General features: G+C 36.2%; 1 protein-coding gene across 1 annotated transcript; it reads right to left on the reverse strand.

The window, feature by feature from the left end:
* Positions 1-8,903: 8,903 nt before the first annotated feature.
* LOC142230295 (lectin subunit alpha-like) lies at positions 8,904-9,564 on the reverse strand. Its single transcript, XM_075300947.1, has 3 exons — positions 9,440-9,564; positions 9,264-9,375; positions 8,904-9,201 (listed from the first exon to the last, which is right to left on the reverse strand). The coding sequence occupies exons 1-3, from the start codon at positions 9,440-9,442 to the stop codon at positions 8,963-8,965; spliced, it is 354 nt and encodes a 117-aa protein (XP_075157062.1). The 5' UTR covers positions 9,443-9,564; the 3' UTR covers positions 8,904-8,962.
* Between the last annotated feature and the right edge of the window lie 5,524 nt (positions 9,565-15,088).

The following is a 15,088-nucleotide window of genomic DNA, read 5'->3' on the forward strand; positions in this document are numbered from 1 at the left end:
ATTGCGACTGGCACATATATGTGAAGCCTCAAACCAATTAAACTACACCCTCGGTAACATGTAACGAAATTAAAATTATATTTTTACTTTATAAACAAAGTTCAAAATCACCTTTTGATCCTTTTCTATGAGGTATCCACCGTGTTTGACGCTGGCCCGCCATTCTGGAACCGCTTTGACAAAATAAAAATGATCCCCACTGAAATAACTATGCACAGCCCAAACACATTTCTTGATATAAACATTTTGGTAAGTAGATTTTCAAAATCTAACTAACTTCTACGCATTTATATCAACATACTTATATTTATAAAATTTCTAACACATATGAGTATCCAAAAATCGTGTTAATTTCTTATTTGCTGATAACTAAAAGTATTATTGACACAAAGCAATATTGGAGAACATATTAATATGTTGTTCTTAAGAAAAAGCAACAGTCGGGCGGTGTTGACTTTATTATGCCCTAAATGGGTTGACAAATTTTTAATGTATTTAAAAATTATGCAGACTATTTTTTTCACCAGGCATCACTCCGAGGAGCAGGTTCCCAGCAAAAAAAGCATTGCCAAAAAAGTGGTGAAAAATTAATTTTTGGATCCGGAAGTGGTGCATAATTGAATTTAACATGGGCTTGTCATAGGACGGATGTCCACCATTTTAACAGCCGTTGCACTGAATTTGCATCACTTTTTAAGGTGTGATACGAAATCAGTGTTTTGGGTGTGTATTAACCCTTTCGACCCTAAAGTTGCCTGTGGGCAACTTTTTGTGATTTGAGACTCACTGTCAGCGTTGTTTTTGTTTTTGTTCATAAAACTGTAACGGTATCGAAAGCTACAAGTGTTTTCTTCAAGTTGAATGAAAAATCAGCTAATTTTGTTGTCACTTAGCAAAAAAATTTTCATTAATACGAACGTACCTCAAAAAAAAAATATTTGCGAATTTAAAAAGAGGTTTTTATACATGTGACTTTTTTCAAAAATTACAACTAAAATGTTGAAAGTTTTTATTAAATCTATTGTAGTACATGTCAAATAAAATATTTCTGGAAGTCAAATCTTAGAATTGCAAAAAAACAACAGATGGGAAATATTTAAAATTGAAAAGTTGCCTGTGGGCAACTTTGGGCAATTGTGGTTTACTACCATTTTTTTAACACATTTTTGAACATAAGACCTGGAGAAAAAAGGTTTGAAAAACAATGATTTTGAAAAAATTTTGAACTTCAATTGGGATGTCCCAGTGACGAGAAATGCTGCGATGATGTGGAAAACATATCTGCAGTGCAGTGGGGAATTTGGAAGGAATCGTAAAAAGGGAGGAAGCCACTTCTTGGCAACATACTAGTGGATTAGCACGAATATTGACGCTTTATAATACTTTGGTTTTTTTACACCGCCAGTTAAATAGACATGGGTTAAAAACAAAAAAAAAAACAAAACATTTTCGTGAGTCACGTGTGATTCACGCGAAGCCGTGAATGAAATTTAAACGAAATCTCGTGAATGAAATTTAAACGAAACCTCGTGAATGTGCGTGAATGGAATTAAAGAAAAATGTGTGGCGCGTGAGTGTGAGTAAAAATCAAATTGTGTTCGTGATTTTGAGTGAGTAAACTTTCTCCGAAATCACGCTCCCGATAAAAATTTACTTTCACGATCCAACCCACGCTCACGATCCAACTCACGCTCAAGATAAAATTCACGTTAACAATAAAATTCATATTCACGATAAAATTCGCACTCACGGTGAAACAGACACAAAAAGTCACAATCACGAACAAATTCACGTTCACGATTAAACTCAAGCTCACCGATTTTAATCACCTTTACATATTTAATCACGCTTAAGATTTCAATAGCGTGAGTCACAAGAAATTTCGTTAATTACCAGAATTTTATTGAGCCACGAAAATTGTCGTGTTCCGAAAATATTCGTGACTTACGAGATTTGTCGTGAATCGTGCGAAACCGTGAGACAGAAACATTGTTCATGTGTGAGCGTGTGCGAGTATGACTTTTCATTTCGTGACCGTGAATTCCTACCCACATGGCATGCGTGAGTACAAATATTTATTCGTGGATGTGTTTGAGCGTGATTGAAATTCCACTCACGCGCGCATCTAAGTATATGTTTACTGTAAAATAACAAAAAACTTAACAAAAATCCTATAAAACGTAATACGTCTATCATTACAAAACAAAATAGTTTGTAGTCACAATTGCCCAAAGTTGCCCACAGGCAACATTCTTTACCGCCTAAACGAATGGGCGTGGCGACCCGAAATTTTGGCTAGACGCTTCTTAAATGACTTCAACATGATTAAAAGTAAAAAAAATTTTAGCGATACCTATAAAAATTCGGGGTCGAAAGGGTTAAGAAATTGTTTGATATTTTGACAAATAAATAATTTTTAAAATTTATTTGAGTTTTAATGCATTCTTACGCTTGTCGGGAACGTTTGACATCAAATATTTTAAAAAATTCGCAATTCTTCTAGAATGGATTTGACATATTTTTTTTTCGTCATTTTTACCATTTTATTAATTCTTAATATATTTTTAACCTATTTGAAACAAAAAATTTAAAAATTTCCATTACATATATGAAAAAGGCGAGTTATAATAAAATGTACTCAAAAGATTTTTCAATGCAGCTAAAATAAAGAACTTCTTTGGGAGTACGTTTTGGAAGAGCTTTTAAAGTTGTGCCTTTAGAGGAACTTCCAATTTTTTTGCTGGGTTATTATAAGTTAGTGGACCTCTTTGCAATACCCTGAAATATGCGAGACAGACATATGGTATCTTTGACAACAATGCTCAGGAGTGCCGCCTAAGTCGATTAAATGATGTCCGTCTGTCTGTGAACACATTTTTTTTTTCAAAGTCTAGGTCGCTAGGTTTCAGTGCAATCGACTTCAAATTTGACACAAGAATGGGGTTATGGTCATAATCGATCACTATTGCTTTTGAAAGAAATCGGTCTTTTGCCCGGTATGCGCTTATATGGCTCCTGAAGCCAGAGTTCCATCTTAATTTGCTTCAAATATTGTTTAGAGAGTACGATTGTCATAGATCTTTATGTGTTAAATTTGGTTGGAATAGCTTCAGGATTAGATATACTTCTCATATTTTACTCCGATTTACGTGAAAATTTGTAGAAAGAATAGAAATGACATTCTATCTATGTATGCCAAATTTTATTCAAACCCTCTAAGATTTAGATATAAAGGGTGATTCTTTTGAGGTTAGGATTTTCATGCATTAGTATTTGACAGATCACGTGGGATTTCAGACATGGTGTCAAAGAGAAAGATGCTCAGTATGCTTTGACATTTCATCATGAATAGACTTACTAACGAGCAACGCTTGCAAATCATTGAATTTTATTACCAAAATCAGTGTTCGGTTCGAAATGTGTTTATCGACAAATTTTGTTCAGCGATGAGGCTCATTTCTGGTTGAATGGCTACGTAAATAAGCAAAATTGCCGCATTTGGAGTGAAGAGCAACCAGAAGCCGTTCAAGAACTGCCCATGCATCCCGAAAAATGCACTGTTTGGTGTGGTTTGTACGCTGGTGGAATCATTGGACCGTATTTTTTCAAAGATGCTGTTGGACGCAACGTTACGGTGAATGGCGATCGCTATCGTTCGATGCTAACAAACTTTTTGTTGCCAAAAATGGAAGAACTGAACTTGGTTGACATGTGGTTTCAACAAGATGGCGCTACATGCCACACAGCTCGCGATTCTATGGCCATTTTGAGGGAAAACTTCGGAGAACAATTCATCTCAAGAAATGGACCGGTAAGTTGGCCACCAAGATCATGCGATTTGACGCCTTTAGACTATTTTTTGTGGGGCTACGTCAAGTCTAAAGTCTACAGAAATAAGCCAGCAACTATTCCAGCTTTGGAAGACAACATTTCCGAAGAAATTCGGGCTATTCCGGCCGAAATGCTCGAAAAAGTTGCCCAAAATTGGACTTTCCGAATGGACCACCTAAGACGCAGCCGCGGTCAACATTTAAATGAAATTATCTTCAAAAAGTAAATGTCATGGACCAATCTAACGTTTCAAATAAAGAACCGATGAGATTTTGCAAATTTTGGGCGTTTTAGCTGATATGTACTGGAAGAAAGTAAAGCGCTACATATTTATTTTTATCCCACTGTCGATAAATACAAGCGGAGAGCGATTATTGGTTGTTAACAGGTTGGCTGATAAGTCCCCGGTCTAACAAAGAAAAACACATTTTTTTGTCAAATTTTTTTTATACCCTCCACCATAGGATGGGGGTATATTAACTTTGTCATTCCGTTTGTAACACATCGAAATATTGCTCTAAGACCCCATAAAGTATATATATTCTGGGTCGTGGTGAAATTCTGAGTCGATCTGAGCATGTCCGTCTGTTGAAATCACGCTAACTTCCGAACGAAACAAGCTATCGACTTGAAACTTGGCACAAATAGTTGTTATTGAAGTAGGTCGGACGGCATTGTAAACGGGCCATATCGGTCCACTTTTACGTATAGCCCCCATATAAACGGACACCAAAATTTGGTTGCAGACCCTCTAAGAGAAGCAAATTTCATCCGATCCGGCTGAAATTTAGTACATGGTATTAGTATATGGTATCTAACAACCATGCAAAAATTTGTCCACATCGGTCCATAATTATATATAGCCCCCATATAAACCGATCCCCCGATTTGGCTTGCGGAGCCTCTAAGAGAAGCAAATTTCTTCCGATCCAGCTGAAATTTGGTACATGGTGTAAGCATATGGTCTCTAACAACTATGCAAAAATTGGTCCACATCGGTCCATAATTATATTTAGCCCCCATATAAACCGATCACCAAATTTGACCTCCGGAGCCTCTTGGAAGACCAAATTTCATCTGATTCAGTTTGCCTCCAAGAGAAGCAAATTTCTTCCGAACCGGCTGAAATTTGGTACATGGCGTAAGCATATGGTCTCTAACAACTATACAAAAATTGGTCCACATCGGTCCATAATTATATTTAGCCCCCATATAAACCGATCACCAGACCTCCGGAGCCTCTTGGAAGACCAAATTTCATCTGATTCAGTTGATATTTGGTACGTGGTGTTAATATATGGCCTCAAACACCCATGCAAAAATTGATCGAAATCGGTTCATAATTATATATAGCCCCATATAAACCGATCCCCAGATTTGACCTCCGGAGCCCCTTGGAAGAGCAAAATTCATCCGATTTGCTTGAAATTTGGTACGTGATGTTAGTATATGGTATCCAACAACCATGCAAGGATTGGTTCATATCAGTCCATAATTATATATAGCCTCCATATAAACCGATGCCCAGATTTGGCCTCCGGTGCCTTTTGGCCGTTGGCCTCAGATAAATCGATCCCAAATCACACAAAAATTGGTCCATATCAAGTTCATAACTGTATATAGCCCCCATATAAGCGACCCCCATATTTCAATTCTTGCTCCCTACGTACCGTGCAAAAGTCCATATCGATTCGTAATTGTTTGTAGACTTAACTAAACATACCTTTTTTGTCTAATATATACCACGTATGGACTAACTCACAATTTAGAAAACGATTTAAGATACCACAACTCAAGTAATTCGATTGTGGATGACAGTCTACAAGTTTGTATGCAATTCATGGTGGAGGGTGCGTTGTCTTGGCGGAACAACACTTTTTTCTTCTTCATATGGGACCGTTTTTGCCGCGATTTCGACCTTCAAACGCTCCAATAACGCCATATAACTATTGATGGTTTTTTCCTTCTCAAGATAATCGATAAAAATTAGTCCATGCGCATCCCAAAAAACAGAGGCCATTACTTTGCCAGCGGACTTTTGAGTCTTTCCACGCTTCGGAGACGGGTCACCGGCCGCTGTCCACTCACCCGACTGTCGATTGGACTCAGGAGTGTAGTGATGGAGCCATGTTTCATCCATTGTCACATATCGATGGAAAAACTCGGGTGTATTACGAGTTAACAGCTGCAAACACCGCTCAGAATCATCAACACGTTGTTGTTTTTGGTCAAATGTGAGCTCGCGCGGCACCCATTTTGCACAGAGCTTCCACATATCCAAATATTGATGAATGATATGACCAACACTTTCCTTTGATATCTTTAAGGCTTCTGCTATCTCGATCAACTTCATATTACGGTCATTCAAAATCATTTTGTTGATTTTTTGATGTTTTCGTCGGTAACCACCTCATTCGTCCTCCGTGCTCATTTCACCACGCTTGAATTTTGCATACCAATCAATTATTGTTGATTTCCCTGGGGCAGAGTCCGGAAACTTATTATCAAGTCACGTTTTTGCTTCCACCGTATTTTTTCCCCTTCAGAAAACAGTATTTTATCAAAACACGAAATTCCTTTTTATACCCTCCATCATAGGATGGGGGTATATTAACTTTGTCATTCCGTTTGTAACACATCGAAATATTGCTCTAAGACCCCATAAAGTATATATATTCTGGGTCGTGGTGAAATTCTGAGTCGATCTAAGCATGTCCGTCCGTCCGTCTGTTGAAATCACGCTAACTTCCGAACGAAACAAGCTATCGACTTGAAACTTGGCACAAGTAGTTGTTATCGATGTAGGTCGGATGGTATTGAAAATGGGCCATATCGGTCCACTTTTACGTATAGCCCCCATATAAAGGGACCCTCAGATTTGGCTTGTGGAGGCTCTAACAGACGCATATTTCATCCGATCCGGCTGAAATTTGGTATATGGTGTTTGCATATGGTCTCTAACAACCATGCAAAAATTGGTCCACATCGGTCCATAATTATATATAGACCCCATATAAACCGATCTCCAGATTTGGCTTGCGAAGCCTCAAAGAGAAGCAAATTGCATCCGATCCGGCTGAAATCTGGTACATGGTATTGACATATGGTCTCTATCAACCGTGCAAAAATTGGTCCACATCGGTCCATAATTATATATAGCGCCCATATAAACCGATCCCCAGATTTGGGTTGTGGAGCCTCTAAGAGAAGCATATTTCATCCGATCCGGCTGAAATTTGGTACATGATCTTTTTATATGGTCTCTAACAACCATACAAAAATTGGTCCATATCGGTCCTTAATTAAAACCGATCCCCAAATTTGGCTTGTGGAGCCTCTAAGAGAAGCATATTTCATCCGATCCGTCTGAAATTTGGTACATGGTGTTGGTATATGGTCTCTAACAATCATGCAAAAATTGGTCCACATCGGTCCATACTTATATATAGCCCCATATAAACCGATCCCCAGATTTGGATTGCGGAGCCTCAAAGAGGAGCTAATTTCATCCGATCCGTCTGAAATTTGGTACATGATGTTGGTATATGGTCTCTAACAACCGTGCAAAAATTGGTCCACATCGGTCCATAATTATATATAGCGCCCACATAAACCGATCCCCAGATTTGGGTTGCGGAGCCTCAAAGAGAAACAAATTTCCTCCGATCCGCCTGAAATTTGGTACATGATGTTGGTATATGGTCTCTAATAACCGTGCAAAAATTTGTCCACACCGGTTCATAATTATATATAGCCCCTATATAAACCGATCCCCAGATTTGGCTTGCGAAGTCTCCAAGAGAAGCAAATTTCATCCAATCTGGTTGTAATTTGGAACATGATGTTAGTATATGATCTTTAACAACCGTGTCACAATTGGTCCATATCGGTCCATAATTATATATAGCCCCCATAAAAAACCTTCTCCAGATTTGACCTCCGGAGCCTCTTGGAGAAGCAAAATTAGGAACGTGGTGTTAGTATATGGTCGCTAACAACCATACCAAAATTGGTCCAATCACAAAAAATTGGTCCACATCGGTTCATAATCATGGTTGCAACTAGAGCCAAAAATAATCTACCAGAATTTTATTTCTAGAGAAATTTTTGTTAAAATTTTATTCGGTTCATAATAAAATTTTCATCATTGTCAAAATTTTATTTCTATAGAAAATTTTGTCAAAATTTTATTTCTGCAGAAAATTTTGTTCAAATTTTATTCGGTTCATAATCATGGTTGCCACTCGAGCCAAAAATAATCTACCAAAATTTTATTTCTATAGAAAATTTTGTCAAAAGTTTATTTCTATAGAAAATTTTGTTAAAATTTTATTTCTGTAGAAATTTTTTCAAAATTTTCTTTCTATAGAAAATTTTGTCAAAATTTTATTTCTTTAGAAAATTTTGTTAACATTTTATTTCTGTAGAAAATTTTGTCAAAATGTTATGTCTACTTTGTCAAACTGAATTATATACGTATTGGATCGATCTTTTTTGATTTAATATATACCACGTATGGACTTACATACAATTTAGAAGATGGTGTTAGGAGGTTTTAAGATACCTTGCCATCGGCAAGCGTTACTGCAACTTAAGTAATTCGATTGTGGATGGCAGTGTTTAGAAGAAGTTTCTACGCAATCCATGATGGAGGGTACATAAGCTTCGGCCTGGCCGAACTTACGGCCGTATATACTTGTTTCCATTTTTTTTTCACAATAACAAAAGTTGTTTCACAAAAGACGCTCTATCTCTCAAACTAACTGACTTACAGACGTCAAATTTTGACACGAATCATTTGAAGGTTGGTACTATATAAAAATAATATGCATTTAATACTAGCGACGCCATCTATGTGTCAGACCGGGGACTTATCAGCCAACCTGTTGTATCAAGTCTTAACCCTTTGACGATGAATGGGAAAAAGTAATCGAGATTTCCTATCAATAGTAATTGCTTTACAACAATTTGCTGGCTTTGTCCTTGTAATAATAATCAAATTTGGTGAAACACTAAATCGGTAGAATATAATATAGTCGATTTTTTCTGCTAGTAATAAAACTATATAGGTATACATATGTGCAATTTATGCCATCGATAATTTATTTTTGAGTCTATTATATGGTTTCAATCAAAAAAATCTTGTTTCACATATATAGCCAAGTTTCGCGGAACAATTGATATCATTCCATTTGAAATTAGTAGCACTGTATATGTGGACACAATGTTCAACACCACCGGAATTATCTGGTTGACCACCACTCCAGTTAGTAAATGCAAACGGCTTTTCACTCATTAGCCAATGGAAAGGGCGATCTTTGTTAGATGAACCATTATCTCTGCCACCAAGCCATAAATCAGGTGATTTTGCTGTAGGCCAAATTCAAAGCAGATTATCATAATGGTTAAGGATTATGTTGGCTTTTACTTACTAAATAAATTCCGAAGTAAAGCATCAAAGGCAACATTTTTCTCGGCACTTTTAATTTCAACCAATTGTAGACCACGACGAGTGCATTCTTTTTTAGCCTCATCTGCATTATACTAAAGTCAAAATAAAATTGATTAATATTATACACTTCGTATTAGATTTTTGTTTCTATTTTACCATATTATCACTTTCTATTAAATAGCTTCGCCCATCATTGGCTTGATGCCATTGTGGTATCGATTCCACAAAATTATCGAAACAAATGCTTCCTATCAAAATGAAAATCCAATTGAAAGTCTTCATGTTTGAAGAATGTTTGCAGGCAAGTATTAACATTGTCTTGTATTTATACACACACCTACAGGTTATTAAAAACATTTCAACAGTGGGACAATTTTATTAATTTCTTTTTTATAACATATGAAAAGCTTTTTTAAAATTCTTAATGGATTTTGTCCAGTTTGTGTCGTATCGAATAATAAAATTAGGGACAAAAGAGACATAGTAGGCTTGGAAATTTTGTTTAAAACAATTTCCATTTAGAAAATAAAAACTTAGTAAACTATGAAATGTCATTATACCCTAAACTATGAAATGTCATTATACCCTAAATGTCATTATACCCTGACCACTATCAGTGTATAATAAGTTTGATCTGCCAAAAATGTGCCTACCAGAAATATTGATTTTAGACCCCATAAAATATATACCGATCGACTCAGAATCACCTCCTGAGTCGATCTAGTGCCTGATGTCCGTCCGTCTGTCCCTGTATTTGTTATTCACAGGATTCCGGTCGCAATTATTAACCGATTTGGATGAAATTTGGTACAGGGTGTTTTTTGGACACAAGGACGAATGCTTTTGAATTTGGGAGAAATCGGATCAAATTTAGATATAGCTCGTAACTTGGCCCGATTTTGACAAATAGGGTCAAGTTACACTTTTTTACTAACCGATCGTCGTGAAAATTGGCACAAAGTAATCTTTTGCATCACCCTTTAAGTCTGCAAAATTTTATCGAAATCGGTTCAGATTTCGATATAGCTCTCATATATATGTATCGCCCGATTGTGCCAAATTAGATCATAAAACCCTTATTTATCAACCGATTTTACTCAAACTGGGCTTATTCTAATTTTTATAATTCTAACAATATATGCCCAAAATCATCGAAATCGGTTCAGATTTAGCTATAGCTCCCATATATATATATGTATCGCCCGATTTTGCCATATTTGGCCGTAAAACCCTTATTTATCAACCGATTGTACACAAATTTGGCTAAATGGAATCTTCTATAGCGCTAACTGTATGTGCAAAATTTCATCGAAATTGGTTTAGATTTAGATATAGCTCCCATTTATATTTATATCCTGATTTTGCCCAATTTGGCCCTAATAACTTTATTTTTGATCATAGAGGCCTCATTTATTAACTGATCGTACTCAAATTTTGCACAAAGTCTGTGGTATCAATCATACCTGCAAAATATTATACAAATTGGTTCAGATTTAGATATAGCTCCCATATATATGAATCACTCCATTTTCCCAAATTTTGCCATAATACTTTTATTTATTAACCAATGTTACTCAAATTTCAAATTTTGATATACTAGCCGATCGTATGTTATTTAGACTTACATGTATCTCTTACAAAATAATATTGCCCGATTTTTACAAATTTGGATTTATTACCCACAACTAATTTAGCGATTCCCTCTTTTTTAATAATGGACTCAATATTAGTAGCATACTGCCTCCGTAGGTGCAAAATCAACTACAGGTACAACTACGAGTATATATAATAATAGACATTTCTGCTCAGATTGTGCCAAAACTCCCATAAAAATGTACCCCTTAATGTTCTTAAATATGGAAATGCGTTTTATCGCTCAAATCAATACCAAAGTTATCCCACAAATACTAATCTTTTTATACCCTCCACTATAGGATGGGGGGTATATTAACTTTGTCATTCCGTTTGTAACACATCGAAATATTGCTCTAAAACCCCATAAAGTATATATATTCTGGGTCATGGTGAAATTCGGAGTCGATCTGTGCATGTCCGTGCGTATGTTGATATCACGCTAACTTCCGAACGAAATAAGCTATCGACTTGAAACTTGGCACAAGTAGTTAATATTGATGTAGATCGGATGGTATTGCAAATGGCCCATATCGGTCCACTTTTACGTATAGCCCCCATATAAACGGACCCCCAAATTTGGCTTGCGAGGCCTCTAAGAGAAGCAAATTTCATCCGATCAGGCTGAAGTTTGGTACATGTTGTAAGTATATGGTCTCTAACAACGATGCAAAAATTGGTCCACATCGGTCTATAATTATATATAGCCCCCATATACACCGATCCCCCGATTTGGCTTGCGAGGCCTCTAAGAGAAGCAAATTTCACCCGATCCGGTTGAAATTTGGTACATGGTGTTAGTATACGGTCTTTAATGACCATGCAAAAATTGGTCCACGTCGGTCCCTAATTATATATAGCCTCCCATATAAACCGATCCCCCGATTTGGCTTGCGAGGCCTCTAAGAGAAGCAAATTTCATCCGATCGGGCTGAAATTAGGTACATGGTGTTAGTATATGGTCTCTAACAACCATGCAAAAATTGGTCCACATCGGTCCATAATTATATATAGCCCCCATATAAACCGTTCCCCTGATTTGGCTTGCGAGGCCTCTAAGAGAAACAAATTTCATCCGATCGGGCTGAAATTTGGTACATGGTGTAAGTATATGGTCTCTAACAACCATGCAAAAATTGGTCCACATCGGTCCATAATTATGTATAGCCCCCATATAAACCGATCACCAGATTTGACCTCCGGAGCCTCTTGGAAGACCAAAATTCATCTGATTCAGTTGAAATTTGGTACGTGGTGTTAGTATATGGTATCCAACAACCATGCAGGAATTGGTTCCTATCAGCGCATAATTATATATAGCTCCCATATAAACCGATCCCCAGATTTGGTCTCCGGTGCCTCTTGAAGAAGCAACATTCATCCGATCTGCTTGAAATTTGGTACATTGTGCTAGTATATGGTCGTTAACAACCATGCCTAACTAGGTCCATATCGGTCTATAGTTATATATATCCCTCAGATAAATCCTTTTCCAATCACACAAAAATTGGTCCATATCAAGTTCATAATTGTATATAGCCCTCAAATAAGCGACCACCATATTTCAATTCTGGCTCTCTACGTACCGTGCAAAAGTCCATCTCGATTCGTAATTATTTGTAGACTTAACTATACATTACTTTTTTGTCTAATATATATATCACAATTTAGAAAACGATGTTAAGAAGTTTTAAGATACCACAACCCAAGTATTTCGATTGTGGATGACAGTCTTTCGTAGAAGTTTTTACGCAATCCATGGTGGAGGGTACATAAGATTCGGCCTGGCCGTATATACTTATTCTATTTCAGTAGGGGTGGTTTAGGGTACGATATAGTCGGCCCCGCCTGACTTTCTACTTTACTTAATTGTTTTTTTTTTTTTTTTTAAATATCAATTTGGAAATTTTTTCATTCTACAAAAATTTTAATATATTCGGTGTGTATAGGAAAAAAAGAAAATATTTCAAGAAACAGGGAACAGCCAATTTAGAAGAAACCAATACCATATTACCAAAAATACTGATTGCAAACTATCAATACTATAATTGAAATATACAAAAACCATAAATTGAAAATAAAAAAAAATGGTGCAATGGTCAATCAGGATAAAATTCATATCAAGTTTCCGTAATTCTGCGCTGTTAAAAAAATATGTTTTTCATATGTTCCGATATGAACAAAATGTGTTTCGGGCACAATTTTTAAACACAATATATTTAAGTGCAAACATATAATGTTCCTAAACTAACACTAAATGTTTGGGACACATATGTTAATATGTTAGAATATATTATGTTTGGGGCATGAATGTTTTATAAAAATAATGTGTGTGAATGTAAACATATATAAATTTACAAATTTCGAGTAAACATATAAATGTTGTGATATTTTATTCAGAGAGCGACAGAGAGAGAGAGAGAGAGAGAGTACACGCAGAGAAGGAATATGATCACCTCAAAAATGTTTCAAGAGCAAAATGTTATTTTTAACATGTTTGCAACTAAAATGTTATATTCTCGTCAAATATAACCTGCTTGCCGAAATCAGATACATGATTTCCGAGAAAATAACATGGTTGCGAAAACCATGTTACATGGTCACCACCCAAAAATAACATTTTGCTCTTAAAACATGTTTGAGGTGATCATATTCCTTCTCTGGGTGTATAGAGAAAGAAATAGAAATGGAAACCGGGAGGGTTTACGAAAGATTTCTGTGAAACCGCTTGTATGTTGTTTCGGAAAACTGTTTTATGATAAGACCAAACATTTGATATGCTTAAGTCGAAATATTATTTAATTTGAATATTAAAATGAGTATTCGGAGTAAAGAGAATAGACATTCGGAACCAAGAGAACAGACATTTGAAACAAAAAACAGCATGTGTTTTCGCCTTGAGAGCAGCATTTTATGTATGTGTGGACATGTGTTTTGTTTATCATTTTGGCATTATGGGCACAATTTTTTCTTGGTTCGTTAAAAGAAATATGAACGTATGCTAACCATTGCTCCACGTGGCCAACAAATGTATGTTTCTGTTAAATAATGTTATGTTTGCATGAGCTCGTGGGCGCTGCAAACTATGCTATATAAATGTAACTTATAACGATAATTGTCTATTGGTGACTATAACAGCTACGTAGCCCAGTGGTAGTGTGTTGGCTTACAAATTGCATGGTTCCCGGTTCGATTCTCCGTCCAGGCGAGACATGTTAATGGATTAGTGGATTTTAAGCGTCGTTTCATAACTGTTGATGAGACATGGATCCACCACTATACTCCAGAGACAAAAGAACAATCCAAAGGAAATGCCCCAAAGAAGGCAAAAACAATTCAATCGGCTGTTAAGGTTATGGCAACGGTTTCTTTGGGACTTCAAAGATATTTTATTGATTGACTATCTGCAAAAGTGTAAAACAATAAATTCAGAGTACAATTGCAACCTTTTGGATCAATTAATTGTACAAATTCGAGAAAAACGTCCTGGCTTACAACACAAAAAAAAAATTTCATAAAGACAACGCACCAGCGCACGCTTAAGTGTAGTATGATTTTCAGATAGGGCCAGTAAGAAGAAGTCCTTATTGAATTGAAAGAACAGACGATGTATTGGGTCATTATTCTCATAATTTGACCGAGTAAAAGGGATTTTCAGCAGCTGGTAGTTCCGTGACGGCCTCAGAGGAACATTCAGAAGGATCCTATTCAAAATATAGACGCAATCCATTCGTCCGTGAATAACACTAGACAAGAAACTAATATTTAGCATTGTACGGCAACTTTTTAACGTTGGGAGTTTGATTATATTCAGCCTGTAGTCATAACTAGGAAGGTTACTAGAATTCCATCCATATCTACGAAGTCAGAACAAAAGAAATTGTTTTTTTAACCGATTCTATTTAATTGGAGTGTATCACATAAACAGGATCCCAACTTACAGATGCATATTGTAGTATACAGCGCACAAACGAAATATATAACAGGATTGTTACAGATGGATCAGAGAACTCCTTGCTCCACCTTTTGATGAAACCAAGAGTTCCATATGCTTTGTTAATAGTTAATGAAATATGTCATCGAAAATCCAATCGTGGGTCCAATGTGACTCCAAGGTCTAGTATAGAATTGACAGACTCAAGTTCACGATAGTTCAAGACATAGCATGAGTGC

This window comes from Haematobia irritans, chromosome 3 (genome assembly GCF_050003625.1).
Source record: "Haematobia irritans isolate KBUSLIRL chromosome 3, ASM5000362v1, whole genome shotgun sequence".
Classification (NCBI taxonomy): Eukaryota; Metazoa; Arthropoda; class Insecta; order Diptera; family Muscidae; genus Haematobia; species Haematobia irritans.

What these genes read in the sequence shown, in the direction of transcription:
- LOC142230295 (XM_075300947.1), bottom strand. An exon ending in TTTACTTCGGAATTTATTTA is followed by an intron (nt 9,202 to 9,263) that starts GTAAGTAAAAGC and finishes TTTGGCCTACAG; the next exon opens with CAAAATCACCTGATTTATGG.